Here is a 12,582-nt window from a genome sequence, read left to right on the forward strand (position 1 = left end):
ACAAACTCACCGTTCGAGATCATCTCCTTTAGAGGTGGCTTGGGAGTTCCCCTTTCATGATCCCATTTTCTACGTCTCCTTCTGACAAATTGCACGCTCACAGCCTTGTGAGCTAACCCTCCACGCCGTGTCCAGAGGGACACTTGCTTGTGCCAGTGACCCCATCGGAGGCTCAGGCGCCGATCCGCACAGCGTAGGTGCAGGTCCATTTGCAAACAGACCTCTAGGATGCGTGCGGCTTTATGTCTAGGACTACTGGAGCTGTTAAAGGCACGCAGGTAAAAACTCTCACGCCGCTATTTGCGAGCCAGATGGCTGTGTACAGCAGAGCATAGCTCAGAATCCACTACATCAGCCCAGCAGTGAATTTTCCAGGTGCCAAAAGACACGCACCTTGAGTTGGAGATTAGAGCTGGGACCTTCAGTCTGCTGTTGGTAGCATCTGCAGCCAGAGACTGGGGGGGAGGCTGGCCCCCAGAGCTAGTGCTGATTATTCTCAGTCACTCATTATTCCCTGTTGCTTTATGATTGTGCTAATGAAGACTCTCAAATTAATTTACCCTGCTTTTTTTTTTTTTTTTTTTTTTTGGTTGGTTTGGTTTTGCCATAATGCAGAGCAGCGGTCTCTGCTTTGGAGAAGATGCTCCAGAATTTACGGCAAGTCAAATCTGATCCAAGTAGAAATTTCAGGTTCTGTTTTCTTTGTTTTTAGGTTGGAACATTCTGTGATGCACCTGAAAATCTTTACTCACTGGTCTATTGATTTCGATGAATGAACCCCTATACACCTAGTGATGTTTTATTATCACTTACCCACCATAGGGTATATAGCAGCTGGTAATTTTTGTGCATTGACTGCATTTTTTTTCTGCTTGATGGAAAACAGAGTCGCTCCAAGCGTATGCTAATGCTGAATGGGGGGGTCCCAACTTCTGACCCATAGCTAATATCCTACAAGTCACATGAAGCTACCAAGGATTCTTGAGCTGGAGTTCGAAATGCCTATGTTATCAACAAATAAACACCATTAATTGCTTCTAATATGTCATGCAGTGGTTAAATGACAAGATCCTTATTAATATGCATGTATATCAGCCTTTTCAGTGTGTCTGAGGGGGAGTATGAAGTGGTAAAATTATTTAAAATTAGTGGGGAATATTTACAGGAAGGCATAAAGAACTGTCAGTTGAGGAAAGCAGCATTTTATGTTCTTGTCCCGGATGACCTTGCTCCAAGGACAAATCAGAGCTTGATGAAATGAAGCTGCAGATGGCTAGTGATCTCAACTCTGTAATAATGAAATGACACAAGAAAAAAATGAGACATCTACAGTTTGTAAATACAATCTGAATGGAAGGGGGAAAAAGGAATTTTTAAGGGGAGATTGAGTTGACTTGGTTACAGCAGTTCAGCTTCGGGTGTTTTAATAATAATTTCCATTTAAAAAAATAATGGAATCTATCCTTGCTCCCCATACTCAAGGTCACCTTAATACGTTTTTCTTTTTTAACATCTCAATATCCTGGTTTGAAAAATTTGATCACGAGGACTACCTAGTCACAGCCTACTTTGTATCCATTATTTTAGCGTTGTATTTATCACCGCATTTTGTTTTGTACGTCGTGGGGGTGATTTTTGGCACCTGCTTGGGTAGACAGCCCGATACAACCATTTTAGATGTCTGAATAGTTTCATCTGTTAGGAAAGAGTAAGCTTGTGAGAAGTTTAATACTGAAAAAGTGATGTGATACTTCGTGCCAGCGCGTGCTTTGTTTGTGCACTTACATGAGAAGTCGGGAGCGTGTGCTGCTGGGTTTTGCATGTGGGCAGGTTTTCATGCAAAGGGCTTCTCAGAAGCGGTTAGGCAGCCAACTGCTGTTGAAAGTTAGCAGGACTTGGGCATCTGCCTCTGCAAATTGAACCTTTGCATGAAAAGGAGAAAGAAATTCATGGAAACCTTAACTTAAGAGAAATCAAGGGGTTCGCAAATCTGTGTGCCCCAGACCACCTCACTGCAGTTCGCAGAGCTTTTCAGAAATGGGTGGTAGAGAACTGATTTCTGCCATTAGCTCCAGATTTCCTGGCTTTCACTTTGCTAGAGTGAAATCTTCGCTTTTTCTTTGATCAGATCTTTTCTGCTCTCCTTAATACATAAAGTCACCAGCCAGTCATTGCATTTCTCTGTAGCAGCTTCTGCCGGGTGTTGAGCTAACCTGGCTCCTTTTGAATCTCATCGACACCTCGGAGAGCGTGCCTTGACATAACACAAGGATTACTTGAGTCAAACCACTTTATAGATACAAGATGTTGTAGTTTGTCATCACAGCTAGTGCAACCTTGTAGAGACAGGCAGAAGGACTAGCAGCCTAAATGGGGTGAGATAAATACAGTTTTAGATTATCTCATTGAATTTATAGGCAAGCTGCCCTCCATGGGAACGAGAGCATGGTGTCAAGGGTTGGAGAATCATGATAGCTGTATGAGCCAAATACAAATATTTTGTTCTTTGCAGAGAATTCAATTTTGAATCTTGACTGTATGTTATATAGACAGGTACAAAACACCCATCTCTGCATCTTTGGGCGTATACACGTCAAAACAGTAACAGATACAGTTTATGTTAAAGTATGGTGGCTCAAAGGCTGGTGGGAATGAGTCCAGCCCTGGGGCATTGCTCTCAGGTGGAAGAAAAGTGTGTTAACGCTGCAGGTACCCCGGTCCCATTACCGTCAGGTGTCTGGCAAAGCCTCCATGGGTCTCTGGTCCTCCTGAAAGGTTTGCCTTCCACTCGGCAAGTGGAGTAAAGCTGTTCTCTGAGCTGCCTTCACCCACGGCCTGGGCGTTCATCGGGGCCAAAGGATCTATTTGCAGGGGAGCTGCTGTTGCTGGAGTCTCGATCGTGCCTCCTTACGAGCACCGCAGCCCCTGGGAGGTTGCGTGTGTCTGTGCTACACCAGCTCTCCCATTCCTGTTGTGCCTCAGGCTCTTGGCTGCTCCCAAAGCCGTTTCCCATGTTCTATCTAACGACACGGTGCTGGTAACAGCATCACAGCTTGATTTCAACTCGCCTGCTAAAGGATGTATTTTCATCCGAAGGAAGAATCACTGTTGCAATAATTCACTCTGGATTTTCTGTCTTTCTGTTGCTCTGATTGCTGTTGCTCTTCAGCGGCATGTTTTGATGGATGAAACCAGCTCTGAAAATATTGTTAGAGTCTTTTGCTTTAACTAATTTGAACTATTTTTTTTTAAGAGGGGAAGTGGACTCAGTTTCCATCTTATTAAAATTCTGTGTGCATTTTTAAAAGCACTTTGGATACTTTGATGGGATTTTGTTTTGTTTTGAACAGCGTGCAGTCTAAGAGCAGCTATAGGGAAATGAGCGTTTCATCTGCTTTGCTTGAAGGGAGGAGATCCTGATACAATTGCTAGCCAGGTGTGGTGATCTTGTCATTGCTCCTAGCTAAGGAGGAGGACTACCTTTGAAGGAAGCTGTGCGTGCCCATGCCGTATGAAAAGAAAGAAAAACTTAAAAGAACTTTTTTTTTTTTTTTAAACAAAGCCGTGTACCCATGGATCACTTACAGTCTTCAAACAAAGCCTTTTCCTGACTGACAGCCCCCAAGATAAGCTTAGAAACTTGAGTCTGGTAGTATTTCACATTGCTTGTATATCAAGTAAACGGGTGAAAGATGGGTAAAAAAAAGATCCACTGAGCTGCACAGTTTGTTTTATCAATGTTCATACATTGTGTTAAAACAAACACGCAAACAAACAAAAAGCTTTGGAGCGTTTCTGAACTGAAAGGCTGTTTTATCGTGAAGAGCATCTCTGAATTGTGAGCAGAATAGAGGAGAGAAAATAGACAGAAAACTTCCGAAAAGCAAATGGAGAGTTGTGTTAAAGGCAAGAAGCAGAGGCAAGAAGCATACGTAACCCCTGGCTTCCGGACACCCTTCAGTGGGCTGGCACCATCGTTCTGCCAAACCACAACCCTGGAGTTTGTTTGCTTAATTTGTACGCACTGGCCAAACAGATTCACCATCTTAGTATCTACTTGGATTAACAGCTGTGGAGGCAATGATCCTCCACAAAGGTGGCATCAAGGTTTTCTATGGGGCCGCACACGAGACACCAGGAGTCTATGTGTGGCTTCCCTGTAGATCTAAACACAAAACTCTTACAACCATGAAATTCTATGGGCAAGGCAACTTTAATACTGTTAGTGTTTTAATTGCTTAGTTTGTAGTGTTTGTGGAGTTGTTGTGCCTAGGAGTCTTAGTCCTGGACTTCAGAGCAAAGTGCTGCCCAGGCACAAAAGCCTGACCAAGGAGACGGAGCGCACCTCCGAGACCGGAGCCCATGCACCGGCAGGCAGGCGGGAGCGGAGGGAAATGCAGAGGCATGAGTTTGAAACTAGTATTTGCATTTCCTCAGCAGAGTACAGAACTCCCCGTACGTAACAGATGTTCTTAAAATACAGAACAAAACTCGGTTAATGAAACTTCACCCCACCCCTAGGGAATAGCTGTACCTGCTGTGGATCCCCACCTAGAATCCCTGGCCGAGCAGCTGGGGCCTCGGAGTGGATTGGTAGCACCGGCTCCCATCAAGACCTGTAGCCATGTTTTTCCTTTCTGGTTCCTTTTTTTTTTTTTTTTCACTGTGTGATGTCTCGGTAAATACTTCAAGCTAAGTTGTCATTGGCTACAAAAAAAATCTGGTGGAAAAAGCAGTTTGTCCCTTTCTCGTATGTACCGCAAACATCTACCCTGAGCGACCCATTTCCTTTGGTCTTTCCCTTTTCTGCTGGGGTGCCGTGGCTCATCTCGACAACCCTCCTGTAATTACTGGATTCGGCTGGATGCCCCATTGAAAGTGGAGGGACTATTTCTCAAATCAGCAGCGCCTTTTGCAATGGCAGGAACTTTTTCAATGCAGGTACTATATGCATTTTCAATTAGCCACGTTTCCATTCTTCTGCCGCTGCTAATGCTTTCAGTTAGGAAGTGCAGTTCTTCCCCGACTCTGCAAATATCTACCGAAATTTGCAAAGCTGCCCATCTCTCTCTCAGTAACCTTGCTGTGACCCGGTTATCTGTTAGAACCACAAAGAATTCAGTCTCTAATTAGTCCATCTGTTAACTATTGAAATTCATGGCTTAGTTTTATTGTCTGGGGCTGTAACATCATGCTGAATGGTCTCACCTGGCAGCTTATTTCTTATAAAGCAAATGTGCCTTTCCAAGAGCCATTTTGGTGCAGATAACTGTCTTTTCAGCACTGGACAAATGACTCTGTCTAGCAGCCTGCAGTCCCCTTCATGCCCTCGCTGAAATGAATTGTACATCTCCAATAGCTCTGGGCCTAAGTCAATATAATTTAACATGTACATTTCTTTGTTATATTCTTTGGAGTTGCACCGTAAGAGCAGATGGGAAAGTTTAAGAATGATAAATGAGTTTAGTGTTTTCACAGAGTCCTCAAAAACAATGAATGCTCTTTATTAAAGATTAGAGGGATTTCTACATATTTGCCAAAGAGCGATTAAAGCTCTAGCTCAGATCCTCAGAAAGGCTTGCTTTTAAATTCTTTTTGGACTGTTTGTTAATGAGGATTCAGAGGAATTAGGGGCCATAAATTTCTTCATTCTCGCTTAAGTGAAGCCACAAAGTGATTACTGGATATATAACTAAGTGCTGAGGACTGGCGTTTATCAGCTGTGTTCACGTAGAGCAATTCATCTCCACGCTTATTTACTGCAGTTGTGCATCTCCTGTGTGATCAGATGATGGGGCTGGGCAGGTCGAGCTCGTCGGTGGATTTTTAGAAGGATGCAGACTCATAAATACACGCGGTAGGTCTCGGTGGGACTGTTTGCACACGTTGCATTAAGTGCACGCCCCAAAGTTTTGCTGGACCAGACCCCGGCTCGGTAGGGTTGGGCGCAGCAATCAGCAGATGTGTTTGCCCAGCCTGAACAGCCCGCCCTTGGGCACCGGCTGGGAGGGACTGGTTTCACTGGGCTGTGCAGCAGCTTTTACAGTGACAGCCAGTGGCTGGATGCGGACACAAACAGTGCGCGTTCCTGCAAACCTGCAACCTGAGTCTTTCCTCCTTGCTCTTGAAACCGGTGCGTGAGATACTAAGTCAAAAGCATGATGCAAGCCCCCGTGCCTTTTTGAACCAAAATTGCCACATTGGAAAGCCCAGGGGGCTGGGCCTGGAGCTCCAGGCCCACTGTGCGACAGTTTGCCCAGCAACAGAAACACATGGCCTCCAACTCCAGGTCTGCGTGGCGTGCCGTTTGGCTAGGGATTCTGCCCATTTAGTGTTTCAATATGAGTTTTTGGAGGGAAAAATGGCAAAAAGCCTGATACCTACATGCAAACGCATTTCTTTAAAAGTTGAGGAATAAGAATCCCCTGTAGCTGCCTGTGTCCTCCAGTGTCGCCGGCAGCTGGCTCTGCCGCACGAGCCTTTGGGTGCGAACAGCCGCTTCCATCGTTCCTGACTTCGACACTGGAATCTCCTTCTCCTTGCTGTCTTCCTGGATTTTAAAACAGGATAGTCCAAGACAGGTTAAGATTATGGCTTGTTTGGCTTGGCCTTACTATGGGAAGGAAAGTGATTTTTCTTGGGGAGTGATGAAAAGGAAAAATGTTTAAAGTTCATTAACCTTCGGTACAGATAGCAGTGTCCTTTAGACTACACCAGAGCTATTCTTAGTCATGAGGTTTAAGTGGTTATTTTTTATTGTAAGGGAATACAGTAGTTCCCACTAGTGGTGAAAAGAGAGAACTTTCTCCTTTTTCTTTTTTTTTTTAAATTTTTTTGGCTTAACCTAAATGTGAACTATAGAACGCAAGATTTTGACTTTGTTCCTTGTTGCCCCGTCTATGCTATTTTGTCCTAATTTCCCCAAAAGCAAAATTTATATCTATAGATTGTTTCTTTACTGGCTAATTAAATGTTATACAACTTTGCTCTGAAAAAACGCAGCAACCCATTCTGTGTATTTGCAAATTAACTTTGCTGATTGTCATTATTGCTATAGGGTGCTTGCAGAAAGTCCCATATAATTAAGCTGTTGTACTGCCACAGCACAAGAGCTGCAATTAGTAATGTGATTTACACTTCTTTACCATTAATAATATGGAAAAATCAACATTACTTTCTTGATGATGCTTAGGAGAAATTAGAATGAGGTGGACATGATTAGGAAAAGAGACTTTAATGTTATGACTTGTTAATGCAATAGCCCTGAGCAAGACATCAGAATGATTGTCCTTGCACTAAACTCATTTGCTTCAGTAAGCACAGACCCTCTGCACGCAACGAGACAAGTTTGGAGGAAATTGGATAGATGGCAAGGATTTTGGTGGTATGAACATTTCAGTGTCTTTCATGTGCAGAGTACACAAACTGAATCCCTGCACTTTCAAATATTCCCCTAGAGGCAATCTGCATTATTCAAAGCTTAACTATGGCTGCAGAATCCTGTCTGACATGAAAGCAGAGTACTCGCTTTACATGAACTTTCATATTTACATCTGTAGTACATCGTATTTACTTTTTTCCGTCCCCTCCCTCTTTTTCTGTGGGAGAGAGGGAGTAAAACAGGTAGGAGGGAAGGGGGAGGAGGAGAGATGTCCGGCAGAATTGTAAGCAAAGCACCAGTAATAAAGCCTAGTCTTATGAGACTGCCCATGAATAGGAATGATAATGAGAGCAGTGATGAGCTGCAGGTTTGTGTCTTTTAGTAAATTATCTAGCAGGCATTTACATTTCATCAATTGTGCTTTTGCATAATAGACCGAAGTGCTACAACAAAAGGAGGCACATAAAAATGAGTAATTTCAGTGACCTTCTTGGTAATCGCTCTTACAAAGAATATCTTGGAAGGACTTGGGTGATTCCTCATGGTGAAGCTGCCGTGGAAAGGTGCCCCAGGCCCAAGGAGCTTGCCTGGTGACAAATGCCTTCCAAGGCTTTCTTCTGGCCCCTCTGAACACGGCTCGTATCCTGTTTTCTCCATCTGAGCATGCTTCTAATTGTCAGATGTCAAAAGGCAACAACCATTTTCTTCTTGCTTATCTCCTGATAACATTGATTCTCAAACAAAGGATGTGGGCTTCCATTCTGAAAACAAAGGAAGCATGGCCCAGCTAAGGATGCTGGATATAATATACATACTTTTCCCTGCCAATAATAACAAAACATCATAAATAATGTAGAAGCTGGATGTGAAAATGGAGAAAGGGGAATACACTGGTACTGCTGTTCCTGGGTACAGAACTTGCAGAATCTCGTCCTCGGTGAGGCCTTGACTTCTTCCCTCATTGTTCTCTTCTATTTCCCTGACTACCTGCCAGCTCCGATGATGTTTAGACTTCAGTATTTTTTTAATTCTTTTTCCCTTTTGGGTTGTGTCTTCATCGTGTTCTTGTGAATTTTATTTTCTCTTCTCCCCACAATGCTCTTTCTTTGGATGCAAGCCCTCAGCTGGTGAAAGTCAACTCAGATCTTTCACTGAGGACTTGCAGCGAGGCCAGTCTGCACCAGCCCGGAGTCAGGCCCACCGCATTACTGATTTGTGCCCGGCCATGACCTGACCCTGCATTTTTGCATGTTCTCCTCTCCTTTCACAATTAGTGCTCCTCATTTGTCCGATCATGGAACTCATGAGAACCACTTCAGTCCTAGCCTTCCCTGTCTTTCCAGGTCCCTGGTCTGATGGCACCTTTTCCCCTCTTCTGCCTTTAGTTTGCTGTTTTCTTTTACTGTAGGCTTCTCCTTTATATCCAATTGCCAAATCCTACCCTGATGCAACTTTTCTTCCCTTATGTCTTTCAGTGTAACAGTTGGGGAACTGGTGGGAAATGTGACGCTTTACTCACATCCCTTCTGCCAGCCAGGCAGCCATGTGACTCCAGTAATGGTAGTGAATCAGTCCCGTAGCCTTGGGCTAGTCACAAAGAATTTTGGATTAACCTTTTGCTTCTCTCACTGCTTCTGGTGCTGATCCTCAGAAATCGGAGCAGTCCCCCACTCCTCGCTGTCCTCACCATGACATGCGGGTCCTTGTGAAGCCACAAGGTGTTTTGGCCTTGGGACAGCCAAAGACCGGAGAGAGGGCATCAGCAGAGAGGATAAGGGCTTCTGTTGTTATCTCCCTGATGAGATTAATTTTCTTTTTTCATCTTTCTTGGCAGGATCAAAATGCTGGAATTGTTGCCAGACTTCAGGAGCCGGGCTCCATCCCAAGCGGAGGCTCTGTGCCGGCACCAGCCACAGTGAATGGGTACACGATGAGGAACCATTTACTGAAGCAGCAAATAATGAAACGGCAGCTGATGCAGGTACGACGCCGACTGCCTCTGTGGGTTCCTGTGCTGTCCACCTCACTGGGAAGGACAGGACTAACCGGAATGGAGAAATCACCAGTCAGCAAACACTAAGGAGTGACCCTGGAATTGCTGGGTTGAGTCAGACTAGGGCTGTGGTGAGTCCAGGATGTCATGCCCAAGGGAGGCCAGGGCCAAGTGCTGCTCAGGAAGTCCGAGTGCAGACCTGTCCGCTCGTCTGCAAGGGAAGGATTCAGTCACCTCCGTATCATTGCAGTCATCCTTGGTCAGCCGCAGAGTTGGGAGGGAAGATGCAAAGAAGGGAGGCTTGGAGAGTGAGTCAGCCCCAGGAGAGATGTTCTCCATGCTTGCCTTTCTCTCTGGTTCCCTGTGGATTTACCAGAGCAGATGTTAGACTACAGTTTGTCGTGGACTTTGCTGGTCTCTCTAGCAACAGAAGTCCCTGTACGAGGTTTGTAACATGCTGTGTGAAGGAGTGGGGATGGGGGAAGCCCGCAGATGAATTGGGTAGAGCACTGCTGAGCGTGTGCCTCTGACTTTCTGAGCATGCTGCTGGATTGGAGTCAAGGAGGCTCATTTCTTTGGATGGGAAATGAGATGAGAAGTAACTCAGTAAAACCCTTAACTGAGTAGCATCCTGCTCATTGATCAAACTCCCTTCCAAAACCAACTCTTCCCCCTTGGTCATCAAGGTTGGCTTCAAGCTTATCTGTGCTGCTCTAACACAGCAGGAGTTCAGCCAGCGTCCATGGAGAGGCCCCAGCTGCTGCCCGCAGCAGGGATGTGAGTGTGGTGGCGGGTTCTGGGGTTAAATGGTGGGAGACACCAGTCAGGTCACTTGGAGAGAGGCAGCAATGCCTTGCTCAGGGAGGACCTGCTAAGGATCCTGGGTGTCCTGTGGCCCGCTGCTATGTTCTGGTTAGAAGTGGCAACTGGCACAAAAGGTGAGGGTACACCCAAGCAGAGCCGTGCTTCAGACAGGGTAATGGCCACCAGCAGTCTCCTGTTTGTCAGCATGTCCCCACTATGCTGCCACAGATTCTGTTCACTAATGGGCTTTTGGGCACCTCTCGCCCCTGGATCTGGTACTTCAGAGAACAGGGCCAAATAGTCAGCACGAGAGGCACTAGGGAGACGCCAGGATTCCTGCAGCCTCCGGCTCTGCTGCACTTCACTCATACGCCGGTGAACACGAGGGTCTCCGTGTTCCTCCAGCTCCCCATGGGCCTTGGGCCGCCTGCACCGCCCCTGCTGGAGCCTGTGCCTCCTGGCGCGGGGCTGTTGTCAGGGCACCGTTGCAAGAAGGGGCATGGGAGCAATTAAGGTCCGGTCTGAAACGAACCGTCTGGGCTGAGTTCTCATCGAAGGGTTACGTGTGTGTGCGTACGGGAGAGGTTGTTAATGATGACAGAGGCTACGCTTCACGTGTCTGCTGCTGTTCTCGTTTGTCAGGGGACTGCAACTTGACTATGATGCCCCTTGTTTTCCAGGAAAAGCAGAGACAAAGCATGCTGGGAGTAACATCGGAGCAGAGGAGTTTGTTTGCGGCTCAGCAGATAAATCAGTTTCAAGGTAAGGAGGGAAATGGCGTGCTATGAAAAGCCTTAAGGAGCCAGGGCCTGGAGTCTGATTAAATACAGGGCGCTTAACGATTCTCTGCCCTGAAATAAAAGCATTTCACATTTTATCACATATCATGAGATTCACCCATTCCCTTATCGCTCCAGTAGTAACTCTGTTACAAAGCAGGCAGAGGAGAGGCCTGGGTAATGAAAGAGGAAGGTGGCGCAGCAGCCTTTTAAGGCTGCGCCGTGTTTGCGGGGTGAAGGCGCGCCCCGGCTAACGTGTCTCTTTGTACGCAGCCGTGCAGCAGCCCCTTCCCACTGACTGCAGCCAGGTGATGCCAGCTCCTCCGCCCAACCACCGCATGCTGCCATCCAACCCAGCCATGCTCCAGAGCACCTTGGGCTCCGGCATGGCCCCGGCCACCGCCAGCCAGAGCAGCGGGACGATGGTGATGATTCCGCACAACCCTGGCAAGCAGCAGGGGATTTTTCCGCCTAATTCTGACTTTAACATCCCTCTGCGTCCGAGCCAGAACTCGCTGGGCATGAGCTCGGGGTGCCAAACAGTACATAGCCACTCTGCCGTGCGGCCGGGACTGCCGATGGCCGGCTCCTTGGCAAATCACTCTGCAACGCAGCATCATGTGAGGCAGCCGAGCATGCCAAGAATCCCTAACGTCTACCCCAACTCATCTGCCCAGATGTGGACGCCCACCGCTGTGCCGAGAATGCCAAATCAAAGCCAAATGGATACCAGCATGCAGCAGTTCTCCAGTAACACCCTCTTCTCCAAGCAGACCGTGAGACCGAGCGCACCGGGGCAGCCGTTCTCCCAGCAGGCTGTGGTGCCACCTAATCAGATCGCTCCTGGCGTCCAGGTCAGGCAGATGCAGAAACTGAGCATGGGGCAGCCTGGCCAGGGCTTAAGCTCGATGAGTAATCAGAACTTGAGACACAATTTAACCAGAGGACCGTTGCCAGCTATGAATGTTATGAAATCAATGCCACAAGGAGCGTCCAGTTTTAACCAGCTCAATCCTGCCTCGGGCCTTGGCCCGCCAAGCTACCCTTCGACGGGCCAGCCACCCGACGCCTTCAACAGGATGAGCGCCGCTGCCGAGCTGCCGCAGTATGACTTTGTGTCCCAGCACAGCAACTCGATCGTGCCCGCCAACTGCAGTGACACTGACTTCCTCGACTCCCTCATGAAGAACAGCAGCAGCAGCAACGACGAAGAGTGGTTGAACAATCTGACAATGATAGACGACATTTTGGGACAGCACGCTCAAAGCTCCGGACATGTTTAGCTGGAGAGAAGCAGGCTCGTTGTAAATAACATACGTATGGCTTCTGAACATAACAGGCGACCCACGAAACCCGCCGCCTCTTTCAATACAGAATGAATAGACTCAGCCAATTCTTTGCCTGCATCAAAGTTTAATATTGGCAGTTTTTCAGATGACTGTATATATTTGAATATTTTGTAAATTATGTTTTCCTAAACCTTAAATGTAGAAGTATTTATACTTCTTTGCTGGACTGTTTGTAAATAAATCTATAGCATAACTTTTGGTTTTATTATAGGGATTTCATTATACCTTGTTATAAATATGCAAATAATATTGTTAGTTTCAGTAATACTGTGTATT

At 46.5% G+C, this 12,582-nt stretch overlaps 1 protein-coding gene across 2 annotated transcripts in view; it reads left to right on the forward strand.

Annotated features, from left to right (window-relative positions):
* Nucleotides 1–12,358, forward strand: part of MAMLD1 (mastermind like domain containing 1) — an 83,336-nt gene extending 70,978 nt beyond the window's left edge. For both annotated transcript variants that reach the window (XM_035891989.1, XM_035891990.1), the window contains 3 exons: nt 9,216–9,362; nt 10,859–10,940; nt 11,231–12,358. In XM_035891989.1, the coding sequence (XP_035747882.1) occupies nt 9,216–9,362; nt 10,859–10,940; nt 11,231–12,240 (1,239 nt within the window). In that variant the 3' untranslated portion in view covers nt 12,241–12,358. The remainder of the gene's footprint in view (nt 1–9,215; nt 9,363–10,858; nt 10,941–11,230) is intronic.
* The last annotated feature ends 224 nt before the right edge of the window (nt 12,359–12,582 follow it).

This window comes from Egretta garzetta, unplaced genomic scaffold, assembly GCF_000687185.1.
Source record: "Egretta garzetta isolate BGI_Z169 unplaced genomic scaffold, ASM68718v1 scaffold53, whole genome shotgun sequence".
Classification (NCBI taxonomy): domain Eukaryota; kingdom Metazoa; phylum Chordata; class Aves; order Pelecaniformes; family Ardeidae; genus Egretta; species Egretta garzetta.